At 45.9% G+C, this 16,244-nt stretch overlaps 1 protein-coding gene across 2 annotated transcripts in view; it reads right to left on the bottom strand.

Moving 5' to 3' along the window:
• GNE (glucosamine (UDP-N-acetyl)-2-epimerase/N-acetylmannosamine kinase) overlaps positions 1-14,188 on the bottom strand; it is a 136,767-nt gene extending 122,579 nt beyond the window's left edge. Inside the window, exon 1 of one of the 2 annotated variants that reach the window (XM_063914625.1) lies at positions 14,165-14,188. Coding sequence is in view for 1 of the 2 variants with exons in the window: in XM_063914622.1 (XP_063770692.1) it covers positions 13,879-14,103 (225 nt within the window). In the remaining variant the exon portion in view is untranslated. Of the gene's footprint in view, positions 1-13,878; positions 14,134-14,164 lie in introns of those variants that run through there. The other variant, XM_063914622.1, reaches the window with a different exon arrangement.
• Positions 14,189-16,244: the final 2,056 nt, after the last annotated feature.

Raw genomic sequence — 16,244 nt, 5'->3', positions numbered from 1 at the left:
AGTAGACTTCTTACTATTGCTGATACAAATACGTTTTAAATAAGCTTTGTTTGACATTAGACTTCAGAATATACAGTATGAGCAGAAGAGGGTGTGTCGTTGCTGATAAACAGTCCAACATCAAAGCCTGACACTTTACAATGCTTTAAGAGCAAAGTACTTTTATTATCTGTAAATGTTGTTTTAGAAAATGATTCTATTTTTTTCCCATATAAAAGCACATATTTACAAAATTCATGTTGAGTTTCATTTTTTACGACAGATATTCTTTAAGCAGATTCCAATGATGCCTCCTGCTGAGAATGCAGTTCTATTGTTAATGAAAAGCACTAGTGATCAGGAGATTGTTCAGGTTACTTGGCTACTAAGAATACTAACACCTTACTATCTGTGATGTTACTATATGGCAGGGATGAGCTTCACCCATTGATGGGTAACAACCATCGATGGTAGATGGCTTTATCATTGATAGCTGACCAATGGTTCTCTGCCATCAATGTCAAAGAGCTGCTCATTGTTTTTTTTGCCCCTCTCTTCTTGGCGCCAGCATACTGAGCCTAGCACCACCCCCTACACGACCTGCAAAGCCCAGCACCCATCTCAGATTGGCCTGTTGCCCAATAAGTAAATAGTGTAGGGATGATCATCGGTGAGTGAAACCATTGAAGATAACCAATGGTTAACCCACCGATGGCCATCCCTACTGTATGCTGAATAACTGATAGGGACCAGTGATAGTGATCAGCTCTTATTAGTGTCATGTGCATAGCCTATGGAAATTCCGAAGCAACTCTTGTTCTATAGTTTAGGGGTGTATTTTGTACAACAATGTTTCCAACAGCATGCTGTGGAGAATGGATAGATTTACATAGGGATAATTTCATGTGTCACTTTTTTCATACCTCCTAATTGTCTTGCGCAGTCTCAATTTTAGGCGGCTGTCCTGCTACCCAGCCAGTCGACTTACTTGACCAGATTCCTTTTTGTACTAAACATAGTAAGAAGGTGACTGGGACAATTCAGGATATGGTTGGAAGATGAAAACCAAGAAGACAGCCTGTGCTTATATACTCACATATAATCAAAATACATTTTATAAAGGTCTTTCTTTGTAAATGTATAAAACACATATAGTAACATATATTGAATTATATTAGCATAATGAATGTAGCTGAATGTTACTACGGTTGCATATTGTATAAATTGAGCTATGGTTTTAGAGTCCAAAATTATTGGAATTTCAACATTGTAAACATCTTTATAATGTTCAATAAAAAAATAGGATTTGAATTACCTACCGGTAAATCCTTTTCTCGTAGTCCGTAGAGGATGCTGGGGTCCACATTAGTACCATGGGGTATAGACGGGTCCACTAGGAGCCATTGGCACTTTAAGAGTTTGGGAGTGTGGGCTGGCTCCTCCCTCTATGCCCCTCCTACCAGACCCAGTCTAGAAACTGTACCAGAGGAGACGAACATCTTCGAAAGAAGGATTTTACACAGATAGTGGCGATATTCACACCAGCACACACACACACACACACACACACACACACACACACACACACACACGGCAAACCAAGCTAACTAGCTTGAAACATCAGCAACGGCTGAACAATATTACTTACCAACTAACAAAACAGTACTTACCAAGAACTAAGCAGTACTGAACTAAGTAACCACTGCAGGATAACGAATCGCTGGGCGGGCGCCCAGAATCCTCTACGGACTACGAGAAAAGGATTTACCGGTAGGTAATTAAAATCCTATTTTCTCTTACATCCTAGAGGATGCTGGGTCCACATTAGTACCATTGGGATGTACCAAAGCTCCCAGAACGGGAGGGAGAGCGCGGAGGCTCCTGCAGAACTGATTGGCCTCTGAGGACCTGAAGTTTGGTCAATGTAACGAACTTGTAGAACTTTGCAAACGTGTTCGACCCAGACCAAGTAGCCGCTAGGCAAAGCTGTAAAGCCGAGACACCCCGGGCAGCCGCCCAGGAAGAACCCACCTTACGAGTAGAGTGGGCCTTAACAGACGTAGGACACAGCAATCCTGCCGTAGAATACGCATGCTGGGTAGTGAACCTAATCCAGTGAGAGATTGTCTGCTTGGAAGCAGGACACCCAAGTTTCTTTGGATCATACAGGACAGAGAGTCCGATTTTCTGTGACGAGCAGTCCTCTTCACATAGATTTTCAGAGCCCTTACAACATCCAAGGACTTTGATGAAATTGAGGAGTCAGCAGCAAGTTGCACCACAATAGGTTGGTTGATATGAAATGCCGACACAACCTCCGGAAGGAACTGCGGACGTGTCCGGAGTTCAGCTCTATCTTCATGGAAGATTAAAGTATGGGCTTTTACATGACAAAGCCCCCAACTACGACACACGCCTAGCAGAAGCCAAGTCAAACAAAGTGACAGCCTTCCACGTGAGAAACTTGACCTCAACCTCCTGTAGAGGCTCAAACCAGTCAGACTGGAGGAACTGCAACACCACGTTAAGATCCCAGGGAGCCGTAGGCGGCACAACGGGAGGATGGATGTGCAGAACTCCCTTCAAAAAGGTCTGAACCTCAGGGAGGGCAGCCGACTGTTTCTGGAAGAAAATGGATAGGGCCGAAATCTAGACCTTTACGGAACCTAATCTCAGGCCCATATCCACACCTGCTTGGAGGAAGAGGAGAAATCGTCCAAGTTTAAACTCCACCGTAGGAAACTTCTTGGATTCACACCAAGACACATATTTTTTCCAAATGCGATGGTAATGCTTTGACGTTACTCCTTTCCTAGCCTGTATCAGGGTAGGAATAACCTTGTTCGGAATGCCCTTCCGAGCTAATATCTGGCATTCAACCCCCAATGCCGTCAAACGTAGCCGCGGTAAGTCTTGATAAGCGAACGGCCCCTGCTGCAGCAGGTCCTCCCAAAGAGGAAGAGGCCTCAGCTCTTCTAGCAGTAGATCCAGAAGATCCACGTATCAAGCCCTTCTTGGCCAGTCCGGAGCAATGAGGATTGCCTGAATTCTTGTTCTCCTTATGAGTTTTAGAATCCTTGGAATGACTGGAAGTGGAGGAAACACGTATACCAACTGGAACACCCACGGAGTCACTAGGGCGTCCACCGCAACGGCTTGTGGGTCCCTCGACCTGAAACAATACCGCCGAAGCTTCTTGTTGGGACGAGAGGCCATCATGACTATTTGAGGTACACCCCAAAGATTTGTCACCTCCGTGAACACCTCCGGATGGAGGCCACACTCCCCTGTATGGAGATCGTGTCTGCTGAGGAAGTCCGCTTCCCAGTTGTCTACTCCCAGAATGAAGATTGCCGACAGAGCCAACGCGTGTTTTTCCGCCCAGAGGATGAGTCTTGTTACCTCTGACATTACAGATCTGCTCTTCGTTCCGCCGTGTCGGTTTATGTAAGCCACTGTCGTTACATTGTCCAACAGCACTTGAATGGCCAGATTTCTCAGAAGATGGGCCGCTTGGAGAAGACCGCTGTAGACGGCTCTTAATTCCAGAATGTTTATCGGCAGGCTGGCTTCCAGACTTGACCACCTTCCTTGGAAAGTTTCCCCCTTGAGTGACTGCGCCCCAGCCCCGGAGACTTGCATCCGTGGTTAGAAGGATCCAGTCCTGAATCCCGAACCTGCTGCCCTCCAGAAGGTGAGGCAATTGCAGCCACCAGAGGAGTGAGATCCTGGCCTTTGGCGACAGACGTATCCTCTGGTGCATGTGTAGATGAGATCCCGACCATTTGTTCAGGAGATCCAGTTGGAAGGACCGAGCATGAAATCTCCCGTACTGCAGAGCCTCGTAAGAGGCCACCATCTTCCCCAGAAGGCGAATGCACTGATGAACTGACACCCGGACTGGCTTCAGGACATCCCGGACCATTGTTTGTATCACCAGAAGAAACACCCTCTGCACTTCCGTGTCGAGGATCATTCCCAGAAATGACAACCTCTTGGTTGGTTCCAAATGTGATTTTGGAAGATTCAGGATCCAACCATGTTTCCTGAGAAGCTGGGTCGTGAGAGCTATGGACTGTAACAGCTTCTCCCTGGACGATGCCTTTATCAGCAGATCGTCCAGATATGGAATTATGTTCACCCCCTGTCTGCGGAGGAGAACCATCATTTCTGCCATCACCTTGGTGAAAACGCTCGGTGCTGTGGAGAGGCCGAATGGCAGGGCCTGGAATTGAAATGACAGTCCAACAGTGCGAATCGGAGATAAGCTTGATGCGGCTGGCAAATCGGAATATGGAGGTACGTATCCTTGATATCCAGGGATACCAGGAATTCCCCCTCCTCCAGACCTGATACCACTGCCCTTAGAGACTCCATTTTGAACTTGAACTCCCTCGGAAAGGGGTTTAGTGATTTTAAGTTCAGAATGGGCCTGATCGAACCATCCGATTTCGGTACCAAGAAAAGGTTCGAATAGTAACCTTTGTTTTACATCTGGGAAGGAACTAGTACAATAACCTGTGCCTCCACCAAGTTCTGGATGGCTCCCTGTAGGGTAGCCCTGTCTGCCGGCTAAGCTGGCAAGCCTGATTTGAAGAACTGGTGAGGAGGGAGATCTTGAAATTCCAGCCGGTACCCCTGGGACACAATACCTTGTACCCAAGGATCCAGGCCGGATGACACCCAGACATGACTGAAATGTCTGTGTCTCGCCCCCACCGGCCCTACCTCCAGGCCGCGCAGTCCACCGTCATGCTGAGGACTTTGGCGTACCGGAAGCAGGCTTCTGTACCTGGGAACCCGCAGTAGCAGATTTCTTGGATTTTGGTCGACCTCCTCTAAAGAAGGTGTTGGACGGTTTGACCTTTCTTGTTTTAGCAACACGAAAGGACTGTGATGCAGCTGAAGAAACAGATTTCTTCATAGCAGGTTCAGCTGAGGGAAGAAACGGTGACTTACCCGCTGTAGCCGTGGAGATCCACGCATCCAACGCTTCCCCAAAGAGAGCCTGACCTGTGTAGGTTAGGGTCTCGACACCTCTCCTGAATTCTGTGTCAGAAGACCACTGGCGCAGCCACAGTCCTCGACGAGCTGAGACAGACATGGAAGAAATTCCTGCAGCCTTTGAACCCAGGTCTTTCATGGATTCCACCATAAATCCTGCAGAATCCTGAATGTTACGTAAAAACAATTCAACGTCACTTTTATCCATTGTATCCAAATCCTCAAGTAATGTGCCTGACCACTTTACCATAGCTTTGGAAATCCATGCACAGGCAATAGTAGGACGTAGTATCGCCCCTGAAGCCGTGTATAAGGATTTGAGCGTAGTATCAATTTTGCGATCAGCCGGCTCCTTTAAGGTGGTAGAGCCTGGAACCGGTAAAACCACCTTTTTTGAGAGTCTGGCGTCCACTATGGGTGGGTTTTCCCATTTCTTTCTATCCTCCTCAGGGAAGGGGAAAGCAACCAGAACCTTCCTAGTGATCTGGAATTTTTCTCCTGGTTTTCCCATGCTTTTTCAAAAATAGCATTTAATTATTTGGACGCAGGGAAGGTTAGCGAGGCATTCTTATTGTCAGTAAAGTAAGCCTCCTCAACCTGCTCAGGTGTTGTGTCAGCAATATTCAACACATCCCTAATAACCTCTATCATCAACTGCACCCCTTTACGAAGAGATGCAGCCCCCCTGAGCATATCCCCATCACCGTCTGCCGTGTCAGAGTCGGTATCCGTGTTGTCTTGCATAATCTGGGCAAGAGCACGTTTTTGGGAACCTACACACACACACACACACACACACACACACACACACACACACACACACACACACACACACACACACACTTTCCCTTCTGAGAATGCCAAGAGAGACCCAGAGTTTGGAGCCAACCCCCACACAGCGCTGTTTAAAGGACACCCCTTACCAGCGCCCACTGTGTACTGTAACAGGTTACACAGAACTAATTCACCGCCTCACCCCCTTCTACAACCCCCTGGTACCGCACAGGATAGCTGGAGTTGCTTGGAGGGACAGCTCTGTCAGCGTCTGTGTATAGGAACTGCAGAAAGGAAAATGGCGCTGAACGCTGCTGGGTCCGCTCTGAGGAGAAGCTCCGCCCCTGCAAGATGGCGCATCTTCCCGCACAAATTCTTTATACTAGCCTGAGGATTCCGTCGCTAGGCAGGGGATTCTGTTCCCTGTTAGCGTCTGAGTACAAAGGATTGTGACGCTAGCCTGGGGATTCAGTCTCCGGTTAGCGTCTGTGACCAGTGTAGGGTATTAAGACACTGGCTCAGGACGCCCCTCATAGCGCCAACACTGTGTGCCGCTGAGCCTTCCCGGAGCGCAGCTGCACAGAGCTGTGCTCCTACCCTTGTGCCGCCGTATCTCGCCATCTTCTGATCTTCTGGCCAGGGGTGTATCTTCCTATTGGCCAGGATGGCACTTGCCAGGGGCGCTGGCTAAGGAGGGGGCGCTGCCCGGCAGTGCCACCCGGGCCAGGGGGTAGAATGACATAGTAGTTCTGAGTACATCCCTTAGCAGTGCTCATCCACTGTCGGACTCTCAGAAGCGTATTGCACTCTCACACTCTCTGTGGCTACAGTCACAATGATGGTGAATATAGCCAGGGAGCGGGGGCACTTCCAGGTATGGAGAGGGGCGAGGCACCTCCTCTTCCTCATCCGTTCCCCTTCTCATTGGTCCCACGCGGTCTGTCACCAAACACCAGCCACTACAATCAGCACCAGTCAGCAGTGCAGCATGAGCATACCTGTACATTGTCTTCTGTACCGTAGCTGCACTGCATGGTCTATCCTGGCAGTCTGGATCACAGGTTACAAAGAGCTCTGTATGGAGAGGTATCTAGACCAGTAACTGCCTGTCCAGCTGTGTTGAGACTACAAGTCCCAGCACACCTTGTCAACTGGATTTACTGGGAAATGTAGCGTAATCACACCTAGAGAGGGGTTTTTAACTGTATGCATGTGTGCATACAGTATATTCCCTCGGTGTCCCTGTCCACACCCTCCTTGTAATTACCCCTCAGTGTTCCTGCCCGCACCATCCCTGTAACTGCCCCCTCAGTGACCCTGCCCATACACTCCTGTAATTTCCTCTGTGTCCCTGCCCGCACCCTTCCCATAATTCCCCCTCAGTGTCCCTGCCCAAACCCTTCCCATAATTCCCCCTTAGTATCCCTGCCTGCACCCTCCCCGTAATTCCCTGTCAGTGTCCCTGACCTCAGCCTATCTGTAACTCCCCCTCTGTGCCCCTGGGTGGGGGAGGTGGGGGGCGCCAGTTCCTTACTTTGCCAGGGGCGCTCAGACCCCTAGATACACCTCTGCTTCTGGCTCTGTAAGGGGGTGGCGGCATGCTGCCGGGGTGAGCGATCCCTTGTGGCGGGGAACGGTCGATCCCCTCAGGTGCTCAGTGTCCTGTCAGCGGAGATAGTGGCTCAGACCCCGCAGGGCGGACACTACTTCCCCCCTTAGTCCCTCGAAGCAGGGAGGTTGTTGCCAGCAGCCTCCCTGTGCCTAAACTCTAAATAAAATATTAAAACTAAAAGAACTCCTATGGAGCTCCCCTAGCTGTGACCGGCTCCTCCGGGCACATTTTCTAAACTGGGTCTGGTAGGAGGGGTATAGTGGGAGGAGCCAGCCCACACTCTCAAACTCTTAAAGTGCCAATGGCTCCTAGTGGACCTGTCTATACCCCATGGTACTAATGTGGACCCCAGCATTCTCTAGGACGTAAGAGAAAAAGTCCTTACTAAAGTACCACTTATTGCCACATCAAAAATAGTTACGAATCTTTACCAGAGGTAGTTATCGTTTTATGGCAGCTTTGTGGGACCTTTGGACTCGGAAGGAGTCTCCTGAAGTTACTGGAGTCTGCAAATTTCATACACTAGAACTCTTCCTCGATCGTAGTTAACAGTTGCGGCTCCAGTGGATTTCAAAAGTGTGGTTGTGCGGGCTCAGTTATAGAAATCCAGTGTTGAAGCCAATATTGTAAAACCTGCTTTGATGCTTACTCGTATCAACGCTCACAGGTGCCTTTTTCAAGTGTTAAAGGGAACACTACCTTACATTTAACCTTTGAAAGAGGCACTTGTGAGGCCAGATACCTTTGAGGATAAAAGAAGATTACATGAGAGTATAGAAGAGTTACTTACAGTACATCTCTAAAAGCCAGCTCTTTCTTTCTCTCTCTCTCTCTCTCCTTATATTCAAGTACAAATAGATATTAAAAGAATAACTGCGCCAAAGGCAATTTACTTTTTTTCATGGAGGGAAGGTGGCATAACAATTCAGGAGAATTTTGGGAGGTATTTGCTTATATAGGGGGACATTTACTAAGCAGTGATAAGAGCGGAGAAGTAAGCTAGTAAAGAAGTGGCCCCATCAACCAATCAGCAGCTCTGTATCATTTTATAGTATGCAAATTATAGATGTTAATTCAGTGCTGATTGGTTGCCATAGGCAACTTCTCCACTGGCTCACTTCTCTGCTCTTATCACTGCTTAGTAAATGTGCCCCTTAGTCACATATTTTGGATAAGAGGAGTGTAGAAGATGAGTCATGTAAATCTATTTAAGATTGAAAAAAAAATGAATAAAACTTTCAGAAATGTTTTATTAAGGGGACGCTGATACAGTACCTACAGTTATTTTGTGTTGTGTGCTAAGAAACAAATTTAAAACTATAGGCTGTTAACTTCTACATTTGGACAAACACGTCTGTAGGACCGAGTTTTCATATATCCTTCCGGTCCCTTAACCTCTATTTTGTCTCACATCTTCCTCTGTAAACAATTGTCTGATAAAGTACTTTAACATGAAGTATAGAAGTACAGTGCAGTCAGATGTGGTGAATGTGTGTGTTGATTTTTTTGGTAGCACACCTACAGGAAGAAAAAGTTTCTCTCTGGAAAGACAACAAAAACATAGTAGGTGTTTGAAATTGGCTGCCTAACTGCTGTTTGCAGCAGACACTGTCACAGAATGTACTGAAAGCCGTTATATAAACAGGTTTCTTTAGCATTCCAATAGATGAATCATACGGAAAACCTGTAAAAAGTGTTTTTTTTAATAAATTGACTGTACATTCTATATTTAGCCTCAAGCTATTCATATTGTAATCAATGTACTTTTTAGGACAAGAGAATTATGACACGGGTTGATCCTTTCACACAGACAAAATACCCGTGTTGATGTGCAAATTGTCTGTGTGAAAGGGGGGGGGGGGGGGGGGGGGGGGGTCAGGCAGGTCCCGGCAAAACGACCCGGCACTGAAATGCCGGGTAATTGCTGGGACTTTCAGACCTTTCTGTCTGAAAAGGGTATAAGAAACCTCTGGCCTAAGGGTGCTGTGCCAAAAATTCTGATACTGTGATTTCGAAAAGTATGGGAACCACTGTTTTTAGCCACAAAACGGAAGAAGAAAATATAAAGTTTGAGCTTCCAGACATTAACTGTGAAATATTGTAAGGGTCTTGTGCTTTTCATTGATTTTTCGATTGTTTGATCTGATCTCATGAACTGTGTTGAGGGCACCACTGCAACATGAATATATATTCGTATAAGTATACGGAGGCTTTTTTCCTGTGGCTGGGAAATCAGCAGTGAAGTCAAGTTGTTAGATCGTGTGCATAATCCGATGACTGCGCTCGGTATCTCACCACTATATAGTAGTAGGTAGTGGCGACCTCTTCATTTGATTCCCAGGCACGCCACGCCAGTGGCTAGGTATGTCCCAATTGTGATTCCGCCTGAGTCCCAGTGTCGGTGTGTGGCTGCAGCTCCAAACACACCGATGATGAATACTGGTTTTCTCCTGCAGGCGGTCTGGGACCCCTCAATAATCAGCTGTGGATAGTTGAATACCTCCTTAGCAGTGGCAGCTTTCAGTAATAACAAGCAAAGTAGCAGCAGCAGCAGCAAAAATTCTCTAACAGGTTTCGCTCCTATATGTGGGAGCTTTTTCAAAAAAGCTCCCACTCTTTGACAAGCCACAGGAATCTATATATATAAAAATGGATGTATGTGTGTATGAGTGTATGTATGTTCCAGCATAACTCTGGAATGCCTGGAGCAATTATCATCAAACTTGGTACACATATGACTTACAATCTGAAAAAAATACTGTGGGGGTAAGACACCCCTAGCACCACTAGGGGTGGGGATGGGAAGGGGGCGACATGTAAAAATCCATAGTTTTCAGGGTCACTGAGACACTCCCGATGCAGTTTCAGTCCAAGTTCAGCCCCCATCGGCATGGGGGGTGAGAAGGGGTGAAAAATAAAATGTCCAAAATGAACAACATTAGTGTCAAATCCATAGTTTTCGGGGTTGCTAAGCTGATTGGTGACAGTCTTGATGACATTTAAGCCCAAGTTTAGTCAAATAGAATGAATAAAACTCTGTAGAACCTTCTGGAAATTTTTAGAAATGAATAGAACTCTGTAGAACCTGGAGGGGAAACTAAAAATGTTGTTTATAATCAAGTTTTAAGTTAAATTAATATTATAGTTAATTTGTAAAAGATTTTACTTTATAATTTTTATACTGTACTTATACGTTTAATTACCTGTAAATAAAATTACATCGATTTTATACTATAGAATGCATTCCTTTTCCTGTCTAATAGAAGATTGGGATAAAGAAATACTTGGGCAACGCCGGGTAAGGAACGTTTGTTTGGCTGTTTGTACGAGATAAACTCAGGAACTGCTGAACGCGTTTTGAAAATGTATATGTTCCTTAGACAGTCTGTTAACATATAGGCTAAGGCTATGTATCTTCACGCTAAGGGGTCTATTCATGAAGCAGTGAAAAGTGTGGAGAAGTGAGCCAGTGGAGGAGCTGCCTGTGGCGACCAATCAGCATTGAAGTAACATTTCTAATTTGCATACTGTAAAATTATAAAGAGCAGCTGATTGGTTGCCATGGGCAACTTCTCCACTGGCTCACTTCTCCACTCTTTTCACTGCTTCATGAATAGACCCCTAATTCTTTTAGGGGTTGGGTAGTTAACTTAAAATTGAAGATGGGCGCAATGAAAATAGTCTTATTGCATTAAGATTTTCATGCGGGCTAAGCTGCGGGCAAAAAGCTAGTATAGAGATAAAAGCCTCCTGTTATCAAATATATATTCATGTTGCAGTGGTGCCATTATATATATATATATATATATATATATATCTGTTTCAGGAACATTTATTTCAGTTATCACCTACAATGGGCCCATTATAAATACCTCCGATCTACAAAACAGGTTATATATTATTGAAAAAGGACACCCCACATTTGCCATCATAATTGTGTAAAGTATATTAGTAGAGTGTTTATTTATGTATGTATGTATGTGTTTTTATTCATGCGATACTCTTGGTTATATACATATGATATTTTCAGAAGAAATATGTTACCAGTTTTAAAGAAAAAATATTTGTATTGATAGAAAATAAAAAAGCAAATTTATTGCAAAGCCTAATGGTTAAGAGTGCATCCAAATTATTATTTTGACATTTTACCCCATGGTCCAGTGTTTGCAGAATTCACCAAGCTTGAAAATATAAACCAAAAAAATAAATAAATCATCTTTTAAATGGAAAGGATTTCTTTTTTTCTTTTTCTTTTTTTTTAAAGGGTGACAGACAACATAGGATGGGTGTAGTATGGTATGCCGGCGGCCGGGCTCCCGTCGACCAGCATACCGGCGCCGGGAGCCCAACCGCCGGCATACAGACAGCGTGGCGAGCGCAAATGAGCCCCTTGCGGGCTCACTGGGTTCGCCACGCTGCAGGAACGGTGGCGCGCTACGCACGCCACGCTATTTATTCTCCCTCCAGGAGGGTCATGGACCCCCACGAGGGAGAAAATCTGTCAGTATGCCGGCTGTCGGGATTCCGGCGCCGGTATACTGTGCGCCGGGATCCCGACAGTCGGCATACTGAAGACCACCCCATAGGATAATAGCAAGCACATGTCGATATGCCCAAGTGTATGATCACTAAAACAAGTTAATATAGTTATTCCTGGCATATGGTACTGTATGTGATGTCATTTATGAAAGTGGTAGAGAGGGAAAGGTACTACAACTTATAGAAACTGATCAGAATGTGTCATTCTCTAGAAGCGTCTGCAAAAGAAGCATTTATTCCTCACCAATTGTCAGTAGCGTCCCCATAGATGTCTCATGCAAGGTAAGTTTTCTGGTTTAACCTCTAACACCCCCCCCCCCCACCAAGATTATAAAGTAGAAGTGCGACACCCTCAACACAGTTCATGAGATCAGATCAAACAATCGAAAAATCAATGAAAAGCACAAGACCCTTACAATATTTCACAGTTAATGTCTGGAAGCTCAAACTTTATATTTTCTTCTTCCGTTTTGTGGCTAAAAACAGTGGTTCCCATACTTTTCGAAATCACAGTATCAGAATTTTTGGCACAGCACCCTTAGGCCAGAGGTTTCTTATACCCTTTTCAGACAGAAAGGTCTGAAAGTCCCAGCAATTACCCGGCATTTCAGTGCCGGGTCGTTTTGCCGGGACCTGCCTGACCCCCCCCCCCCCCCCCCCCCCCTTTCACACAGACATGTAAATTACCGGGTCGAAAATTTTGACCCGGTAATTTGCACATCAACACGGGTATTTTGTCTGTGTGGAAGGATCAACCCGTGTTATAATTCCCGTGTCTCCGACCCTGGTAAATTCCAGGGTGGAAGTCCCGGGAATTACAACACAGGTTGACCCTTTCACACAGAAAAAGGACCCGCGTGTTTCATGAAATTACCGGGTGGAACTGCTTCACCCAGTAATTTCATTTTCTGTCTGAAAGGGGTATTATTGAGAGATTTAGAAAATAAATATTAAATTAAGTAAATTGTGTTTATATGTCATCCTTAGGTTGTTGTGTGGTGAGCAGCAATATTTGTTTGTTTGTCCCCGTATTTGTTGATTGACCGTCACCAACACTGGTTTGCCCATTATATTGACAATAAATAGTCTGATTTGGTCCTGGACCACTAACCCAGGGCACCCCTGCAAGTGTCCAAGACACAGGGTGCCTAGGTACACAGTTTGAGAACCATTGGGCTAAAACAATTGTCAGTGTGCTACTACCATGCTAGTTCCTTTCTGTGCTAAAATATTTCAATATTGACAATCATGTTGTTTTTTTGTACTTTGCTATATTTGGTTTATACAAAAAAAAAAAAAGAACTTACGTTTTTAAGGATGTTTAAATAATTTTTCATAACATCATCACTTCCATGTTCATAACACAAAAGACAAACTATCAAGCAACTTGCACAAGGATATAAAAGCTTCCAATGGTTTTACACATACTGTAACTTCCCATGTATGTTAGTTATACCTATCATATGTGTCAAGCACAATAGGGTGACCAGATGTCACTCAGAAGGGACTTAGGTCAAGTAAGTCAGTATTAAAACATAAACAGCATTTTCATTTATAGAAATCATTGCCACCAGATCATCCCTGTGCTTTCCCTTTCGTTTCGTTTTTATGGTGATGAAGATGTGAGGTGGCAGACAGCAGTCACTGTTACTGGCGGCAGCATATATGTGTGTGTGGGGAGTTCTATGGGTGATAAGTGATCAGTAACAGAGAGGAGACAGATCAGCTGACGGTACACCCAGTGCCGCTGTCAGACAGCCCATCCTATGTATATGTCACAGCTGTAGTAGTAACAAGGAGCCCACACCAAAGGGCAAAGCATGGAGAGATACCGTGCACGATCTCATTCAGAGTTGTACCATGGCTTATAACAAACACAGGCAGCTGCCATATACACATGATGTTGCCGGACAGGCCTCAGCTGCCGCAGGGCAGGGCACACTGACACAATAGGAGGACATGGGACTTACATGAGGACCCCGCACAGTGCCGTTTCCGTTACGAGGATGCAGCTCACTCCCCATTCCGATCAGATGGCTGTGTGTGGTGCAGAGCTGGCTGAGCGGTGACTGGAAGCTCCCTTCCTGTGTGGCTCTATAGTGGGCTCTCCCTGATAGACCTCCCTCCCGCAGCCACCACAGCCGCCGCACTAGTAGACGTGAATGTAGTTTCTGTGATTGGCATCTGTACTCCATTCTTAACGAGGACGTAGCCCCGCCCCTTCTATGCAAAGCAGACAGAGACTTCTTCACTCACCCAGCAGCAGCTTGCCTGCCTGGCAGCTTCTTCCCTTCCCATTCCCTCTTGCCCCTTCCCTTCCCCACAGCTGTACACCACGTGACTGACGAATCCTCTGCCTGACACATAAGGAGCCAGTCCTGCTGCTGCTGTCTTACTGCTGCTACAAATGTGCTGGTGATGAGCAAAACAGCTGCTGAACAGAATTTCCTGTTTTCCCAACAGATTCTCATTGACAGTTTTGCATTTATTGATGATTTTATATGTCCAGAGTGGTTTAAGTTATTTATGTTACTATTGTGTTCTCCGATTAAGTGCCATAGATCTTTACAATCTTTATGCCAGTGACGTACGGTGGGGTGAGGCAGGTGAGGCAGAGCCTTTCCTGTCATACTTACGTTTAAATTAGAGTTTTGACTGAATAAAATATATGAAAAATACTGATAATTTGTTTGAAATATCTTCTTTGCATTATACTAATAATTTTTATAGCCCAAACTCTGGAGTAAAAAGTCTATGGAGGTTATTCTGACCCGATCGCTCACTGCAGTTTATCGCAGCACAGCGATCGGGTCGGATCTGCACATGCGCCGGCGCCGCAGTGCGCCGGCTCATGCTGGGCGGTCGAATGCCATTGTAGCGATCGCCTCTGCCTGATTGACAAGCAGAGGCGGTCACTGGGCGGGAGGGGGGCGCGGTCTGGCCAACGCAGGCGTGGCCAGACAGTTGGGGGGGGGGGCCGCGGCGGCTGCGTGACATCACATGCAGCCGCTGCAACCCGGGCAGCGAGGAGGTTCTCCTGGCCAGCCGCAAGAGCTGCACTGGCCGGGAGTTACTCCTGCTGTGCGTTGCTTTTGCATTTCTGCAGGGGGGGGGGGGCACTGACATGCGGGGCAGACTAGCCCTGTGCTGGGCGTCCCCCCGCATATCCGAGTGCCTGATCGCAGCTGTGCTAAATTTAGCACAGCTACGATCAACTCGGTATGACACCCCCATGGCAGGTGAGGCAGTGCCTCGCCTGTGTATCCTTTCCACACATCTCTAATCAAAACTCACCAAATTTCCAGGAGTTTATAATGCTGCACCTGTGTATAATGCCCAGATGTACCCTTTGGCTCATATATTGCATGCAAATCTGGCTCTGGGGTTAGCCAGTGCCTCCTGAGCTATTTAGCTCACTGCACGTCCCTGCTTTATGCCTATGAGAAATTACATTAGATCCTGTGACAGCTACAACTCTATGGACATTTTAATAAAAACAAACAAACAAACAAACAAACAAACAAGTAGATGTCGTTAATCTCACTCATTTATATCTGAAGTTGAAATTAATAAAATAAAGTCACATTATAGTATGTGCAAGCAAGTTTTACAGTGTGCAGTTTGATCAATGATGTAAGCTCCTTAAAGTTTAATAAACCTCATGAAACACCTTGGTGATAGAAAACTACTTGTTAACTATATGGATGCTACTCTTTCAGCTCTACCCCAAAAAGGTGTCACTGGGTGCTTGTAATTGTACTGTATTATTTATTTCTGTGTTCTGTCTGTTTTCTGTGTTTTTAGGTGTCATGATAGAGAGTGGGAGGAGAGTGTTTGATGAACCCTTACACTTCAGGAAGTTGGTGAGCAAGGACTTGGTGTGGGAGTCTGTCTGCCTATGGAAAAACTAGAGAAGGGAGCAATGTATGTTTCTCTGATGTCCTAGTGGATGCTGGGTACTCCGTAAGGACCATGGGGAATAGACGGGCTCCGCAGGAGACTGGGCACTTCTTTAAAGAAAAGATTAGGTACTACATCTGGTGTGCACTGGCTCCTCCCTCTATGCCCCTCCTCCCAGTGGTGCAAGTAGAAAAAATGTCTTACGGGTAATGTGTGCGCGCGCGCAAAAAATGGGTGTGGCCAAATGCCACATGGGGCGTGGCCAATGAAAATGGGGGCGTGATACACATATGGGGGAGGGGCAGATACACGTATGACCCCAATAGTGTCAGATACACGTTGCCCCACAGTGCTAGATATACATTGCCCCACAGTGCCAGATACATATAACCCCACAGTGCCAGATACACATTGCCCCACAGTGCCAGATACACAA

The sequence above is a fragment of the Pseudophryne corroboree genome, chromosome 1 (assembly GCF_028390025.1).
Source record: "Pseudophryne corroboree isolate aPseCor3 chromosome 1, aPseCor3.hap2, whole genome shotgun sequence".
Lineage (NCBI taxonomy): Eukaryota > Metazoa > Chordata > Amphibia > Anura > Myobatrachidae > Pseudophryne > Pseudophryne corroboree.
The sequence above is the reverse complement of the archived record's forward strand: the minus strand, read 5'-3'. Positions and strand labels throughout refer to the sequence as shown.